This window comes from Fonsecaea multimorphosa (assembly GCF_000836435.1).
Source record: "Fonsecaea multimorphosa CBS 102226 unplaced genomic scaffold supercont1.16, whole genome shotgun sequence".
Classification (NCBI taxonomy): Eukaryota; Fungi; Ascomycota; class Eurotiomycetes; order Chaetothyriales; family Herpotrichiellaceae; genus Fonsecaea; species Fonsecaea multimorphosa.
Window position 1 is genome coordinate 651,376 of NW_015971650.1, and position 17,193 is coordinate 668,568.

At 53.6% G+C, this 17,193-nt stretch overlaps 4 protein-coding genes across 4 annotated transcripts; 1 reads left to right on the forward strand and 3 right to left on the reverse strand.

The window, feature by feature from the left end:
- Window positions 1-1,477: 1,477 nt before the first annotated feature.
- Z520_07884 (uncharacterized protein) lies at window positions 1,478-2,394 on the reverse strand (the record flags this gene model as incomplete). Its single annotated transcript, XM_016778381.1, has 2 exons — window positions 1,478-1,631; window positions 1,679-2,394. 2 exons carry the CDS (start codon window positions 2,392-2,394, stop codon window positions 1,478-1,480), a joined length of 870 nt encoding a protein of 289 aa, XP_016630741.1.
- An 841-nt stretch (window positions 2,395-3,235) lies between these two features.
- On the reverse strand, window positions 3,236-3,781 carry Z520_07885 (uncharacterized protein; the record flags this gene model as incomplete). Its single annotated transcript, XM_016778382.1, has 1 exon — window positions 3,236-3,781. One exon carries the CDS (start codon window positions 3,779-3,781, stop codon window positions 3,236-3,238), a length of 546 nt encoding a protein of 181 aa, XP_016630742.1.
- A 680-nt stretch (window positions 3,782-4,461) lies between these two features.
- On the reverse strand, window positions 4,462-5,443 carry Z520_07886 (uncharacterized protein; the record flags this gene model as incomplete). The annotated part of the gene is made up of 3 exons (XM_016778383.1): window positions 4,462-4,626; window positions 4,683-5,279; window positions 5,357-5,443. 3 exons carry the CDS (start codon window positions 5,441-5,443, stop codon window positions 4,462-4,464), a joined length of 849 nt encoding a protein of 282 aa, XP_016630743.1.
- A 3,890-nt stretch (window positions 5,444-9,333) lies between these two features.
- Window positions 9,334-10,560, forward strand: Z520_07887 (uncharacterized protein; the record flags this gene model as incomplete). Its single annotated transcript, XM_016778384.1, has 1 exon — window positions 9,334-10,560. One exon carries the CDS (start codon window positions 9,334-9,336, stop codon window positions 10,558-10,560), a length of 1,227 nt encoding a protein of 408 aa, XP_016630744.1.
- Window positions 10,561-17,193: the final 6,633 nt, after the last annotated feature.

Below are 17,193 nucleotides of genomic sequence, written 5' to 3' on the forward strand. Positions count from 1 at the left end.
GATGGATGGATGGATGGATGGATGGATGGATGGATGGATGGATGGATGGATGGATGGATGGATGGATGGATGGATGGATGGATGGATGGATGGATCTGGGATGCTGAAGGGACGGGTAGTTGAGCTGGGAATGATTGGCCGGCGGGTCCTACTCTCTTTTTTTTTGAGGAGCAGGTTGTAAAAGGCTGAGAGAAGAGGTAGTTGACTGGACTGCGTGTCGTGCTGGACTCGAACTCGATGCCACTCCCCAACGAAAGTACCCCTGGAAGGAGGAATTGAATTGGACGGGATGGGATGTTCCACCGAGCGCAGCAGTGACCGAACCTATCTTGCGTCTGGTCCAAGGTCAGAAGTCGTCGGATGTTGTGAAGCTACGCAATCTGTCAATGAGGGCGGGCAGGCAGGCAGGCAGGGAGGCGGTAAGGAGCCCTATCGATGGTAAGAAGATCCTCGTGGTGATCAAGGAATGGACTTCACAAACAGATTCACAGACGCCTGTTGTACTCACTCAGACCAAATGATCCGCGCTGACGGAACTGAAGAACTTGCAAGAGTTGAGCCAAAGAGAATGTGATGGTTAGTGTTTGAAAGCAACGAGGGAAGCACAACATGGAGGGCTTTTGTACTTCTTGAACCATCTTCCAAAACATTGAATCACTTGTCAATCGCCACAAGGGCAGACATGTTGTTTGCGTCCTCATCGCATGTGACGGGGAAAGACGGATCGAGGCCCAAATCAAAGCATTCGTGACAAAAAGAGAACACGACAGCGCGCCAACCATTCATTCCTGAAATGTCAAAGCGGGATGCAAGGACGAGCATCCGCTCTTTTGTTCCTCACCGTCACCCCTGAGGCTCTTTGCCGGCGGATTGAATAGCAAATCGTCCCGTGAGATCCAGACGCAATGGTTTGTATCCATTCGGAAGGGCTTCCACTTGACAAATAGGATGAACGATGTAGATCTCACCAATCACAATCTAGCAAAGCATCAAACCGGATCATGTTGAGCGGTTCCGGTATTGGAGTCTTCCGCCATGGCAGTTGCTGCTCGTTCACGTCCTCAACTGGTTCCTGGTTGGTCTGGGAGCTGGGGGATCAGACTCGCGGTCCTGGTGGTCAGTTGATAAGAGTAAACATTTCCCAACAGACAACATGAGAATCGAGAATGTGAACAATATTTTTCCGCTTTTGGAAGTTCTCTTTCATTAGCCTCAGAAGTTGCCCTTCTGTGTTTCCAAATCGTTGGTCTCCCCGGATGCCGTTCTCCGTTTCCCCTTTCCCCGTCATGTAGGTCGCCGATGATTCCTTGATTGCCCCTGTTGTAATGCACTTGCAAGATTCCGCTCAAACTGCCGCTATACTTGAATGTTTTTGGTCCGTTAGAAACAATTTTGTCATCCGATTATTGGTCGTTAGATACTATAAATATATATGGCAAATATATCCGTCAGATCAGTCATGAGGAGAGCCCTTTCCTCAGAACACGCCAAACCCCCTGGCGAACCATGTGAAGGACAAGATGGTGATTGCGGATGTCGTCAGGATCACGCCCAGCGCTTGCTTTTCATGGATGGAGAATGCGCCGCTGCAGGTGGCACACTTGAATTCGTTCAGCGGAGTATATGGTTGTCTGCACCTTGTTAGCGTTGAAGCCTCAAATGAATGAGACAGACTTACCCTGTGTACATCCCGAAGACATACTGCTCATAGGCCTCCAAAAACCCAGCGCTTGGGATGTCGGTGATATCTTGTGACGAATCGTGGATGATCAGGGTATAACTGGCAACCGGAAAGGGATTGGTGGCCGTTGCGAACATTTCACCAGTGTCCCAAGTAATCGCACCAGTTTCCTGTACCGACATATTGGAAGAGATTGTGTAGGTAGCATCGTTCAAGGCGCAGGACGCCAACACATCGATCGCAGATGGGGTCACCGACAGAGAAGTATAGTTCCAAGCAAAGGTGACGAAATCCCCGACCTTGTAGTATTGAGGGCCATCAATTGCAGCGGGCGTGATGAGAGAGACACCCCCAGGTGGTAAGCGAGGGTCGATTGCAGTTGTTTTTGTGCTCCTTATTGTGGTCGCGTTCTGAGATCCTGAAGCCCCTGACCCTGATCCCGACGCCGACGCCGACGGAGTTATCGTTGTGCCAGACTGAGAGCCCGACGAGCCCGATGAGGATGCGGACTGGCTAGCAGATGCACTTGGGGAATTGCTCCCGGTTGAGGAGGCATTATCGCCATTGTTCTGGTTCTGGTTCTGGTTCTGTCGAGGCACAATCAGGGCGTCGACTTTGCTGTCGAAAAAGCCCAGCCATGGCAAGGCCGAAGAACAAGCTGCAAAGAAGAGGAGGAGGGAGGAGAGGACAGGAAGGAGGCCGGAGCCCTTCATTTCGGGCGTTGAAGGAGGCGGATTCGTATGGCGTTGGTAGCACGTTGATTCAATTGAGGGCCGCTGCTGGTTCTCGTGGCAGAAACTGGATTGCAACGGAGATTTTGAATGGCATAGACAATACAATAGTAACGACTGAATGAAAATGACTGACAATAGCGAGAGTCTGGTGAGAAACGGACGACGAGGTGGCTTTCGAAGAGCAGAAAGGAGCGCAGGGCGATGGAAAAAGAGGCAGAGAGGAGCCTTGTCTCACCCTGGGCGACGGAATCCGGAACCCGCAACAACAGAGACACACCCAACAAGGCCTAGCAGCCCAGACGCGACCCCAGCGAACAGCAATCGGCGAGCCCACGAGCGCCGTTGACCACCTAAGCCACCCTCCGCCCGGGCATCTTAACCGTGTCGGGCTTGGGCTCTCTGGGCTCTGTTCTTATTTTGGTTCGCCCACTCACCCAACTCCCCGTCCAGTTGGATCGCGAGCCTCGTGTCTGATATCACGTTACCAAGCACGGTGTGAGAGTAACTGCGTATTCCAGTCACCTCTCCACACCACCTACCCTACTCGAAGGACCTCTTTGCCAGTACAGAGCATCTTCGACGCCGAGCTGCTACTAAGCACAGAACCAGCTGACTCTGACAGAACATGCCTGTACCTGGCATCTGCAGCAGACAAGTGTTGACCGAAATACCAGCAACGTGATCTGCTGGCAAGGGAGCTGATCGCACGCATGATGGCCGAGGATTTAGTCTGCAGCTTCTAAAGATCCTGATCATTGAGCGACATACTTTATCTGGGAGGAGGCTGCCTGCTCGGATCGTCGCGTCGAATCCCGAAACCTCATCGAAGGGTCACCTCCTTCCAGTCCATCAGACTGTTTTCTGGTTCGGGATATTGTGTACCTCTTGTCTGCTGCTGCTGCTGCTGTCCCAGTCCCACTGGCTCTGCTCGTTTCGAACCCGACCTATGCTGGAAGCTGCCCTGCTCTTGTGCCTCAATCACTGCAATACGGCGGCGCAAGATGTCCAAATCCATCTTCAACTTCACGTCAGAGTTTCTTCTGTGGTCATCATGTGGTAGAAGGCCATCTCTTGGGTCAGATATGGGTGACACACGCTGTCGCTTGATCGCTCCATCTGCTGTTCGTTTTCTCTGCGGCGACGTCTGGGGTGCTCGCCTAGCCTCACCCTGGCCGCAGATGGTATTTTGTCTGAGGGCATCGCCTGGTCTGGAAGCGGCCGCAGGTGGCATTCTGCCCGAGTGGCTTGTAATTTCGGCATTGCTGTGCTTGTCCGTAGTCTTGCTCGCGTATTCAACCTCCATTGCGTCCTTTTGCCACTTAGATTTTGACCGCTTTGCTCCTTCCGCGAGCTCATAATGAAACATTGTCCGCGTCCGTGGAATTCGACGTAGCTGCGACCGGGGAGAGATCTGACTATAGCACAGTTGCCTCGATGGAAGTCACTCTGGGCCACTGAAAGAAGTTGTGTGATCTCCTGGTAAACAGATTGCAGTGTCTGTGGCGTGTGAGGAGAATGCTGCATGGTGTTGAACACCTCTCCTTGGTGGCAGAATAGAGACACGAGATCGGGCATGGGATCTCATTACACGGTGGATCGAGGTCATTCACAAACACAAGTCACTTACTGAGACGTTTGGCCTGGGGTGCTTTATGGATGGATGGATCCCAAGAGAGAATCTACATACAAGCGTACGACAAACTTGCTGGATAATGACCTTTTAGATTCAATCCAGAACTTCTTCGGTAGCCATTTGGCTAATCGGAGTCTGTCCTCGCAGGTATTTGGCCTCCATATCACGACTATAACGTACCAAATTTCTCTTCAATTCAGCAACAGAGTGAAGCCATCTGCAACGACAGGTCAAATCGTAGTCTGCTGCGGTTGAGAGCAGCGGACGGCCACTGTAGCGCAGGAGAAAGGAATATTCCCACCAGAATTGACAGTGGCTGTACGTCCAAGGGGGCGCATTAAGGCACCCACCAAAGCATTTCATGATAATTGGATGAGGCGACCGACCACTTGTGTATGTACCGCTTGAGCGGGTCAACTGCAAGCTCGGTGGAGGGCCAAAAACGGAGGCTGTTGCTCGCCCTGGGTCGAGGGATTTGCTTGTCGAATCACGGGCATTTTCAGCTTCTTGGTGTCGAGAAGCTTCTTGCACTTATCGCACGGTCGGGCCATCAAATCGTGGTATGAATAAATCATCTCCTAAACCGGACTGTTAGCAGGGTCATATGGAGAAATGACGCCATGTGAGTGCCTACAAGGAGGTCTCCAAGCCGAGCTGTCTCCTTCGACTCTTGAATGCTTTGAACGACGTCAGCGCGCACGTCGTAGACGCCCGATGCTTCTGCACCAGACTTGTCAATGACGTTGAATGCTGGTCCGCCCAGAGACTGGCTCTTCTCAACTCGAAAGCCAAAACGGGAGACGGTGATGTCGATTGGCAAGAGGGATGGTTCGTTTGCCACGTGTATCTTCACCTCTGGATGCCTTGCGCGAAAGTCGTCCACCGTCTTTGCAATTTCGGCATCAGATGGGGGCTGAAACTCATTACTAGCGTCCTTTGCCGTGATGGATGTCTGCTCGTTTGCAGCAGCATCCCGTAGGAGACTGGCATAGTCGAAGGCCCATGCGTCTCCACCCTGGGGCAAGTCATTGGCGTGGACGGTTTGCCAGAGCTCGCGCACGTCGTCACTGTGCCAGTCCTTCTTGAATCTCTCAACGTCTCGACTCCCTGCCTGTGCCGCCGTCTGCAAATAGGCGGCGAGCTTTGCAGGCTCATAATTGCCAGGGTGGTCCAGCGCCGTTCGGGCTGGGTTGATCAGTTTCTCGGGCAGTAAAGTCCGAAGGTCACCAATCTCCAAGGAGGTCAGCAGTGGTCTCGAGGGCGTGATTGGTTCAGGAGAGATGCCAGAGGAAAGGCAAATGGACTGACCTGTGTGTACATGTTCTGCAATTTGGCGAGTTTCTCGATGATTTTGCGGTCTTCGGGGTCCACCGCCCCTGAGCCTGGGGGCAGCATGTCCGCGGACGCTCCAAGGTGCGCAGCGGCTGTTTCCAAAATAAAGCAGGTGTTACATCGAGAGGGTAATCAGTTTTTCAGCAGCAAAAGTACACCCTGATGAAAGCGAATCAGCAACAGATAGTATGACTTGGGAAATGCTGGCACAAACGCGCAAGGACGAACCCTACGAGGAGTGGCAAAGTCAGTCATGTGATTGTAGGCTTTATTCATAGACAGGTGTAGCACTAAGCCACAAAAGGCTAGTATCAATGTCCTCTCCAAAGCAGCGTGAAGTTTCCATTCTTTTTCGCCGGCTGCATTCATCAACCACATCCTTCTTCATCAAGCACACGATGCGGTGTCCTCCGGCCCTTCTGACACTGAAATGGTACTCACATGCGCTGAACATATCTTTCCCGTTTGCGTAAGCATTGCCACGTCCACCCATTGGTTGATCAATCGCACATCATCGCGGTCTCCACGAATCGGGATGCCCCGTAGTCTGCTCCTCTATGAACGCTACCAGCTCTCCGGGACTCAGGGATTCAGATACACACAGGACTTGGGGAGGAGCAGGGAGGCCTACGGTGCCGTGCTCCCCGGTCGAAACACCTGCATCTCCACGCGGGAAACTTTGTCTGATCGCTGGGACCGCGTTGCTGAGCCCGAAGCAAGTTTCGCAACTTGGACTCCTCTCAACGGTCAAGGTGTGGGAGCAACTGGCTCTTCCTAATCTATACCCTCTGTGCGAGCGGTGTCCGCACATCTTTTATCTTGTTTTTGGCACATTGCATCCTTGAATCAGGGGTACCTAGGCACTGTTTGCTGTATGGTGACGTCAATTCTCCAGTGTGATAGGCTTTGAAGTCGGTCTGTACGTTCTCTATCTCGGACATGCGGTGGCTCTGTCAATCCGCCTGCCGCAGAACCTGGTTCACTCCACATGCCTTGTCAGGTTTCAGTAGTCGCTTGAACACCACCACCGTGTGTGCGAACGGGGGTAAGCACAGTCGTGTCCAATACTCGGCGACATAAGGCGGCGCAAAAGGACAGTCTATTGTGAAATGGGGCCAATAATATTCCCTTCTCGGATATTCGTACAGAAGCGTTGATCATGGATGCTCGTGGAGAGCGCGAGACTCTAGCTTACGTCAGGTTCAACGACATTCTGCAATGGCGACGAGCATCATGAAATCAGTCCTGAGTTCAGGGTCGTTGAGCACCATGCTTGATCTTCGCCAGCTCGTTCAGACTGGCTGCAAGAAGCATGGATACTTGGCAGAGATACAAGGAACCACGCTTAATTCGAAGCGACCAGTCGCGCAATCTCCTTGCCTTAGCGCCCATCTACTATACGATGCCAGCCTGAAACGGGTATACGTCGAGGGATCGGCGGTCCCAGATTGTCACAAGAGGACATCAATGTTCAGAGCTATACTCTAACCGTCTAGATTTGAGAGACCAAACAGAGCATGTCGTGCGCTCGGACGAGACACCTCGGACCCGAGGCTAACTTTGAAGATCTACACCGAGACGGTCTCCATGCCCGCGAGGTACCCGTTTGGGTTATTACAGCGAGCAGGAGAAGTCGTTCGTCATAGCAGGAGACACTCAGCCACGTCTGGTTCGCCAAATGCTGTCTCGTCGTTTACGATTGCGATTTACAGTGTGGCATACCCGGACCAAAGAAGTATATGCTTGTATACCTCTTATGGCCGTTGTGGCTGGCCTGAATTAAAGGGGGAAGCGGGATAATGCAGTCTTACCCCGGATCATAGATGCGATATGCTGGGCTTGCCCGCGGCACCCGGTGCGCGGAATACCGAGTACACTCTGCCAGTCGAGGTAACACAAGAGTCGGCTTGCTACCATCCCAATACTACTCCGCCTCAGCTAATATGCGGCAGAGCCACGCTTGACATATCAGCATATGCTGATCATTCACGTTCAGAGGCGCCGCAGCCGTCGCTAGGCTCCATGTGTTGCGAACAACCTTCAGGCCCCATCAGTGGTATAGGTCGGCAATCTGATTGGATTGTGCGGGCCGGTACACTCGATTTGCAAATCCCCAGAGATATCCACTGTCAATCAAATCTGCCCGTCTCTCCGCTGACAAAGTGGTGGTTTTTGCCCCTTGTGCCAGTGAGTCAGAAACACCTCGGAGGGTTTCCCCTAGGCTCAAAGAGAGTATCTGGCGAGAGCTGACCGGATGAAGGCTGTGGGAAAAGCCAACCCGGACGATCATGGCGGAGACATAGTGAGCCAACAAATGCTGCGGCATCATCGACATATGTCTCCGAGCTCGATCTTGTGAACGGCACAATTAAGTCCGAGTGACGCTGATACCCGCCGGTCAAGGTGACTCGTACACTTTCCAACTTTCTCAGCTCGTCGATCTCCAGGCTTGGAAAGGGGGCTCGGGAACCCAAGTTAGAACATCGCACGGGAAGCATGCAACCCTAGCCATGCGGCGTATGACAAAACATTCGGAACAAATGGTCACCCAGAATCTACCCGCCAAATGTTCCAGAGTAAACGAGCAGCAGCTCTATTCGCGGTTGCACAGCGGCCATTGCCCAGTCCAGATTGGCATGTTGTGTGCTCCTCTTTTAGAAAGACGGCCAGGATAGCAATACAATCCAAACCAAAGTGCCCAGGTACCTGGATGCTCCCCGGCCACGCCACTGTAACCGGTCCAGGGCATGTCTTTTGTTTTGTTTGTTGTTGCGGTATTTCAACTTTACAAAGCAATGGCAACGGACCAAAAGCAAGCGATCCAGCTTTGTCCGAAACGGAATCAAGAGGCAGTAATCATTGGCGGGTTGCTCTGTTGATTCAGTGCCACCGGTGCCTAACCATAGCCAGCAGTTTTCACCATTTGGGTGCTGGTTCCCCTCCAGCAGTCATCAATTCTCACCTCCAAGACGCCCTTAGTGGCCCCCCTAAACCACCCGGGGGGGGGGCGGTGACCTGGGGACCGAGGGGACGGACAGGGCAGCGGGCGAGGGGTCCTTTTGGGCCTTGAAGAATGGGCAACAAAGAGGAGAAAAAGATACCAAAAGAGTGACAGACTAGCAAACGAGGGGGCTCCACCGGGTGTCGCCCAGCACGGTCAAGGACGGTCAGGTGTCGGTATGCTGCGATACGGGCTTGCGGTGAGACGATCAGCAAAGCAGCTGGCGCCTCCGCTGGTATTTCGTCTGCATGCGTAACGGCCTACCGGTACGAGTTCGTCGCGACTCTCTGGGCTAGGTGGAGAACTCGTTTCAATTTCCCTTTCGTCGCTTTCCGCCTTACCACCCAGCTCTGGTGGTTTGATGGGCTGGGGATCAGAGTGTGGCTCAATCCCTGGCCGCTTCGGCCGCGTTGGACCCGCCTACCCAAGCCTCCCAAGCTTCTCCCATCATCTCATGCAACTACGACTCTTTGACTCTTCTGGCGATCTGCTCTCTGGGTCCCCCTGGGTCCCTGGGCACTGGGTCCTGGGATGGGGATGCTGTCAGCAATGAGACCGGGGTCGATTCTAGCCCTACGAGGATTTGCCTTTTTGCCCTAAGCCATGATGGACGAGCGAAAGGCAAGTCGTGCTGGGCTGCTGGGATGCTGGTCCTACTATTAATTCATATGTCCTTCTTCGCCCCATGAGTTGAGCTCTGATGTTTTGAAACTTGCCAGCAGCTTGACAGCCCTGAAACTCTACGACCCATGGGAATCTGGCATCTCGCCTTTGCCAGCAAGGATATATATGCAAACACCCAGCACCAGCACGAGCACCACCACCAGCCCTACCACTACCAGCAACACCAGCACCACGAGCACCACCACCAGCATTGCTCCGACCAGCCGCCGCTTTGTTCCCAAATTAACACCAAAAATCAGCAAGAGGAAGATAGTGCTTGCTGCACGCCATGGCCGTTGAGACCCAGGACGCCATCTTCTCCCTGACCCCCCCGCCCAGCGAATTCGACGAATTCGACAAAAGCGCCTTGCTGACCTGCTCACCTTCCCTCCCCGGCCTCTGCTACCCTTCGCCGGCTCCTTCGAGTCGAGGGCATAATCCGTCCGTGTCATCAGAGTCTATATACATGCTTCCAGGCATGTCAATGTCCGATCCCCAAGGTCACGATCTACATCAGATATCTTTCGACGACACCTCGTCAGATTCTGCCTCTTTTTTTCCTGTACCGCCCGTCACCGATCCAGCGCTGACAGCCGACTTCAATACTTCCACCACCTCTGCTCCCTCATCCTCTCTTTCCCCCAACGCCTACGCCATGTATGAACAGAATCAGTGGTATCCTTACTCCAACTATCCCCAGCCCACCCCGCTACTGCCCTATGACCCGACCTCGTCGTCACACTTCTCTGCCTTCAGTCACCACCACCACCATCCCTCAGCCCATGTCATCCCTCCCACACCTCAGGACATTCAACCTTCTACACACTTCGACTTCTCCCAGGCTCCCACCTCGGGCATTCCGTCGACCCATCACCTAGCGGCCTCACCCGTCTTCTCTCAAGTCTCTCACCCTAGCTCTCAGAGTCACCGGGGTAGCGTCTCGTCGATGTCACGGTCATGTAGTCCCATCTCGTCGATGAGCCGAGGAGGTCACTCCGACTCGCTTCGCCCAGCTCTGCGGTCAAACTCGACCTCATCCAACACCTCTCTTCACGCCTATGGAATCCCCGTGACTGAACCAACCCCGTTAATGGTGACGTCTCTCCACCCCTCGTCGCCGTCCGGTGGCGTGGCTCAATCCTGGCGCTGCGCTTACCCCGGCTGTACGTCGCGTGCCACATTCACTCGAGGCTGCGATCTACGGAAACACTACAACCGGCACAGCAAGCATCTCTTCTGCCGCGTGGATGGCTGCCCACAGAGCGAGGCTGCCGCCGCCGCACGCGCCAAGTCGGCCGACCAGCCCCTCACCGGCGGCTTTTCCAGCAAGAAGGACCGCGCCCGCCACGAGGCCAAGCACAACCCGGGCATCAAGTGCGAGTGGCGCGGGCCCGAAGGCGAGGAATGCGGTCGGGTCTTTTCCCGGATGGACAACATGAAGGACCACGTCCGACGAATCCACAACAAAGGCCAACAACAACAGCACAACGGCGGTCAAGGATCAAGTCGCAAGTGATTGCCTGATCCAACGCGTAGAAGCTGAAAATAACCCGAAAGTTCCAAAAGGGATCTCCACCCCTATTTTCGCAGTGCGAGGGCTTCGCCTTACAGGGCCATCGAGTTCCAGTTCTCGAGGTTCCTGCGCTCGAAGCCACTGGCGCCTGCAAAGATACCACAACTTGTCACTCTCCAAGGCAGGAAATGGCAGAGAATTGGGAAGGGACAGGGAAGAGGGAAACGAAAAGAGGCAAGGGAGGGGGAAAAGAACAGAGACGGGAAAGGATCAGATGAAAGGGATCAGGGAATTCCCCTCCTTTCTAAGTGAACCGACTATTGTTTGTTTTTACACCTGACGAGAAAGAATCCGATATTTTCTCTGATGACCCTTGAAAAAAAAGCTCCTGACGAGTTCTTGTTTTGTCTCCATGACCCTCGTTTCCTCTCGAGGAGATTTGTTACCATCTGTGGGCTGGCGGGGAAAAAAAAGAAAGAGAATCTACTCCCCTTTTTACTTATTTTCTCATTGTGGCTGTTTTTTTTTTGGTGCCCTGGGATTGGGGTGGCGCTTGGGGTGTGTGTGTTTCGTGATGCTCTCCCTGTATTGTGTTGTGACATATGATGGAAATGGGACATGAACGGGAAGATATTATACTTGGGGCGAGGGGCACGACTGCCCACATTATAATGCGTTATGGTTTTTAAGGCTTTCTAATGCTTTTCTCATGCTTTCTCATGCTTTCCTCGTCTCTCTCCGAGTCTCCCTGACTCACTCACTTGCAGAATGTGTTTTCCTCAAGGGCTCCGAGTCCTCTCAACCTTTATCTCCCTGCCCTCTTCCGCTCCCTTGTCTGCATCGGCAACGTTGCGTCCCCCTTCCTCACGTCTCTCAGATTTTTGACGGTGCCATTCTATTACTACCTATGGACCACCATGGCGGTGAAGAAGGGGATGGATACGAGGAAACCCCCGTAGGGGACATGGAAAGGAAGGATGAGGGAGGCTGAGTTCTGGGATGGATAGAAATATGTTCAGATGCACACAGCATGTTTTGACCCTCCCGCGACGAATTGATACAGAGAAAATAATAGCAACAGGGCTGAAAGGTTGCTGCCTGCCTGCTGTTGCCTTGCCATCTGGCCTGTTCGCCTTGGGGTATTACTAACGTGGGGACCTGGATCCAGCAGGGTCGCGTCGCACGTAATAGCTAGACAGAAGGGCACAGGTACCTATTGAAATGACTCCCCCTTCGACGGGGGTGGTGGTGGCGACGCGTACCTGCCTACTATGTACGGAGTCATCCATGTACCTAGGTACCTAGATATGGTATGTATATGTGTATGTACATAGGGGTTCCTACCTAGTACGCATTTCATTTCCATCGTCTTCTCCTCGCCCTAGCATGGCGCATGCGCATGCGCACCCGCGCCCGCACCCGCATCTACGAGTAGAAGACAGACCAGATGAGATGAGCCGCCACAGGACTAATCAGTAAAAATTGCGCTCACGTACTCGGTACCGGCGATGTATCTTGGTTCTCGGATTCGTATACGCATGGACATACGACTCCGAGGGGAGTGTTACGATTAGTAGCGACGCTCACGCGGCCGCCACCTCCTGCTCCTCCTCCTCCTCCCAAGCTTCACAGCCCCATTTTTGTCATTTTACATCATCCATCACCATGGCTCATCATTCGTGACTCTACCTAGCGGGTCCGAGGTGGTCTTTTGCGTATCTTTTGCTTACATACGTACGTCCCTTCATATGGACTAGGTTGTTGGTAAATACCAAGTACCTGATACCTACAGTCAGTACCTGCATTCCTCCTGACTACTCATTTACAGAGTAACCAGGTTACCTCCCGAGCAAACCCCTACCCGTCCGCTGCCCTGTCGACAGACAAGCAAGTCAAGATTTGGTGCAGAACCTTTGCCCATATCGGGGCTATGCTTTCCACCCCTCCAGGACCACAGCCGTTGAGGGCGGGCGAGTAGATACTCGAATGCGCACGTGTGTTTGTATCGTCTCGTATTGAATAGGCATGCTTATGTATATATCCAGCTGCACAGTAAAACCAGTCAGGGCAGGAGAATGGATACAATGACACTGCCACACCCTTTGGTCCCCTCGTAAGGACCATTCCACATCCGGACACGTTGCACTTACTTCCTTTGGACAATGGCGCCTGTTGCTCATTGCTCGTTGCCTATTGCTTATTAGCTGGCGCCAACACGACTTACGGAGAACACTCTCGTATGCACGAGTAGTAGTCATAGCCCCGAGGAAGGGCGTGCTGGGTTCTCATCCTGTCAGGAGCCACGAGTACGACTAGTTTGTTACCGCTGATGCCGCTGCTTTACTTCCTTACGTACGATATTCCGGCGGCACGCTGGGCGAGGCTATGCCTCCCTGCGACTTGAAGCGCTCTGTCCTTTTTTTATGATTAGCTCCGGGAGAGGTATATCAGTTGATTCGATGGAGGGATATTTCTGGAGGGTGCAGGCTGCGTGGATTCGGCGGTAATGCACAAGGTCGAAGCTCGAAGCTCGATCAGTGCTGCATGTCTGTTGCTGTTGGTTGCTGTGCCACCTACAATATCAGTATCAAAGCTTGCGAACCTTTCTGTCTGTTTGTCTGTCTGTGGTCGCCCCAGACGATAATAGGCAAATATCCCTAGTCCTATTGCTCGTGCCGTGTCGTATGGTCTTGTCTGATTAGATGGAAACCCGGAAAAGCAAAGGGGATGGAACTTTTGCCACGCCCACCACCCCTGTCAGTTGCGCCTCTTCCTCTTCTTCCAATCTATGGCGCTCATGCAGGGGAGAGGGAGGAGGAGGCCACTCGCAAGACCAACAAGATGACAGCCCAGCATTGTCTGGATGCTTCGTCGTTGCTCGCAAGCATGCCAAAGCAACGTCGTCCAAGCCAAGCGACGAAGGAACACCGGGCTCCCCAAAGTATGACCATATGCGTCCCACACGTCCACACCGGCTAGCATAGGTACAGACAACCCTGTCTCGGCGCTTTTCTTGGAGAAGGATTACGCCCGTTGCTGCATTTCAGCCCTGCTGCAAGGCACGCGTAGCGAGAACCGTCTTGGACAAAATGATCAACTCCCTTACCTAGAGAAGCCGCCAGACTGGCCGCTATGATGATGACGATTCTAACCCAACCTTGAGCATCTTCCTATTTTCTTAGGGGACTTCCGGAGCGGGACAAAAGGAGGACAGTTTGTCACCACCGCAGATGTTTTTTCAGCTGCAGGCTCCACATGTTAGTTAGCTCCTGGACATCCTGGAAATTTCGAAACGTACGAGTAGGGACGGCAGAGCCAGTGCTTTGTATCCAGAGATTGAACAAACCTTCAAACGAGAATCCAAACAACAACCCATCGACAGCCTGGCAGCATTTGGCAGCATGCCGCGCCATTCAACGATTAATTGGACCGTGCATACCTCCATACCCCCAACGGCTCTGTGCATACGCTGGTGGGGATGCTTGAAACGGGCCCGCCTAGCTGGGCACGAGTTGGCGATGGTGGGGGCCAAAGTTGAGAAAAATACGCTCCCCCCCTTCAAGATTTGAGTTCGATCCTGGTATCCCTGAGCCATCGTCCTCCCATCTCTGGCCCATCGGAACTCGGAAGCTTTCATAAGCAGAAGTTGCGGTAGACCGTCACCCACCGTCACCCAAGCGTGGATAGGCCGTACATTTCTAGCCCGATAAGTCGTAGACCGCGAAAGGTGGGCCATGGTGGACCAGGGGATCTGACCAGGGGGCAGAGGGTCTCTGGTTCCAAGCAAGCGCCCACCCAGCGCCCATGATCAAAACGGCTCGAGGGCTATCCTCTGGTTTGGTACGCCGAGATCCACACCAACACGGCACAGAACCTCGCCCCGTTGCTCCATTCTTTTTTGGATACCCGTAGGTACCTCAACCGCGGTGACGACGCCTGGCTCTTGACCGTACTTTGGAACTCCAATACGATCGACAGACAGCACATTGCACTGTGAGCCTGTGCCGATCTCCTCATGGCGACCGGGGTTCTGCGACTAGTGACATGGTGTGCAAACCGTGGTGTTTGTTTGTTTGTTTGTTGCCTGGATTGTGGGTTGCGCAACATGCAAGCTGCACCACCAGTGCACCACCAGCCCAGTGCTACTCCTGGGCATTCATCCGTCAGCCCTGTGCGGAGGTACTCGACCCATGGGCTTCTGAAGCCCCATGCCCGACCTCTCTTGGGTCCTTGGGACGAAGTAGTTGACAGCCTAAGCCGATTGGGTTCCTGACTAAGCTAGTCAGCACGATCGTCCACCGCTTTGTTACTCTTGGGATTCGTTAGCCGGAGATAGAGCTTCTTTTTGCCTTCTTCCGTGGTACGCTCCAGTGTTGAGGTGAGACCAATTCGTCTCGTCTGACCATACGAGAACGTGCCTCCGTCCTAGACCCGACAAATCATGTCACGGAAGGCGGAATTCGTTCCTCATCGGGATCATAATGCTTGCTGTACTGCACGCTTTCACACGCTTGTGCAACCGGTGTGCAAGGTTCAGGGCAGTTCAGGGCAGCATGCTTCGAACTTCAACAAGACTGGTCTTGCACAGTAGCTGCGTGCAACCGACGACTGTGTGCGCAATCATTTCTCGAAGCTGAACGACGGTGACAGTGGCACAAGTCCGTCCGAGTTACCAGAGCTGGCAAGTCGGGGATAAGGAGAGTGATGTTACATCGCCATAACCATTACTATCGCTGTATTCCATGATGGGTTTGGGCACTCAAAAGGACAGACTCGATTGGAGATTTCGCCCGAAGCGTGTGGCCTAGCAGCTTGGCCACGACGCATTGCAACTGCCCAGCCCAGTCCAGTTCAGTCCAGTTCAGTCGAGCTCGCTCTTGCTCAGTACCAGTATTTTCAACTCGTTGTTTTCCACCGGCCGCCAGCAGCTCCCCAGTCGCGTTGCTTGTCAGAACCTTGAATGAATGATCGGCTAATCATTCTGACCAAAGACAAGAGCGAGAAGCCCGAAGGCGAGGGTGTGCGGTGGATGGGAAATTTCCATTTGAAATCAACTTCCACATACTCGTTGACGACGGCAATTCATCAAAAATGGTGTTTTCCCGACCGTGCCCACCTTTTTACCTCGTCTGGTGAGGATTTGCCGGCGACCATTCTTAGCGTGGCTTGGGCCAACACCAAGTAAAAGAACTGGGCCGTAAGCTTCACGGGCTCAGTTTCACCAGGGCGCCACAGTTGCAAACCAGCCGTTTTAGGTACCGGCTTCGTCGCCCATGATTTGATCGCACTCTGGCGCTTGAATTGTGGGCTCGGAGAAAATCATCACCTCCGTCCCCAACCGTCTCGCTCAACTAGCTGCTCGCCTATGGGATCAGATGAGGGGAGGTTGAGAGGGGTTGACAGGTAGCCGTTTGAGCCCGCGTGGTCCCCAGAGTTTATCCGCTCAAAAGTATGCGAAACTGCGGCAAGATTGCTGGGCGACTGGTGCCGACCCCAAGCCCAAGCCCCGAGCACAAGCCGGATGATGGAAGATAGAATGCTGAAAGCGTCCCCGTGATTGAAATATCCTGCATAGCGTACGAGGCACTCGTCTCTCTTTGCCTGGCAGGGTCGAAATCAGCATCTGCCCAGGACGCGCACCTGCGTGGCGACAGGACTGACTGCCATGGGGTCATGAAGACGCTCACTATGCCCGAGGAATTCGAGTCATGACACAAAAGACTAACGACAAATCTCACCCACCAGAGGCTGGAGCTGCAGCCGACGGAAAAGAGCTTGGGATGGGAGTGGAATCACTGCGCTCGCCGTTGCAGGGCCAGCCGACAGTCTTACCTATTGAAAATTGATATCTTCTCCGACTTCAAGTGCAAAGACACCCTTCATCGCAAGAAGCTCTGACCGTCGACGTCGATGTTGACTTTTGTTTAGATGAGCCTAGAAGGGCAAGGACGGCCACTGGAATGTTCCGACTGTACGGTCCTAGTCAGGGGAACGCCAGCTCGCCGGTGAGCACTACCTGCGTGTGTGGAAACGGAGTCCTCCTCCTCCTTCTCCTTCTCCTGTCCCTTCTCCTCTTTCTCCCCGATGGCACCGAGCCTGCGGACGCCCAGCGGAGATGTGTGGCGACGGCACATGCTGGCGAGTTGTGAGGAGAGGAAGCACGGGCAGATCCCATGGCCTCTCGCTCGCGTGTCTCGCTTGCTTATGTTACCGAGTTTGGCAATCTGCCTTGTAACCAGATACCAAGAACAGGAACGGGGACAAGGAGACCCGTCCCCGAACTCGCTGACAACGGTTCGGGGCAGGTCCAATGATGACCTGCGCTGCAGGAAGAGGTTCCAGTTGGGAGGCCAACATTGTCGATGGCATGGGATTCGCTGGGTTCCCGGGTTCTGACGGGGCTTCGACGGGCTATTCATTTGTTTTCTGCTTTGTATCTTTCGAGATCCCTGCATCCAGGCTATTATGGGCTTATCCCTCCTCGAAGCGGCCGTTCCTCGCCCCTTCTCTTTCGAACCCTACTCGCTTACCGCATGCAGGTGCCTGTTTTCGTTCTTTTTTAGACCAGGTTCGAGTCCGAGTTCGAGTGAGCAAGGAGGCGTCAAGGGCGGTGGTGGGGTCCGACACTCTCGAAAA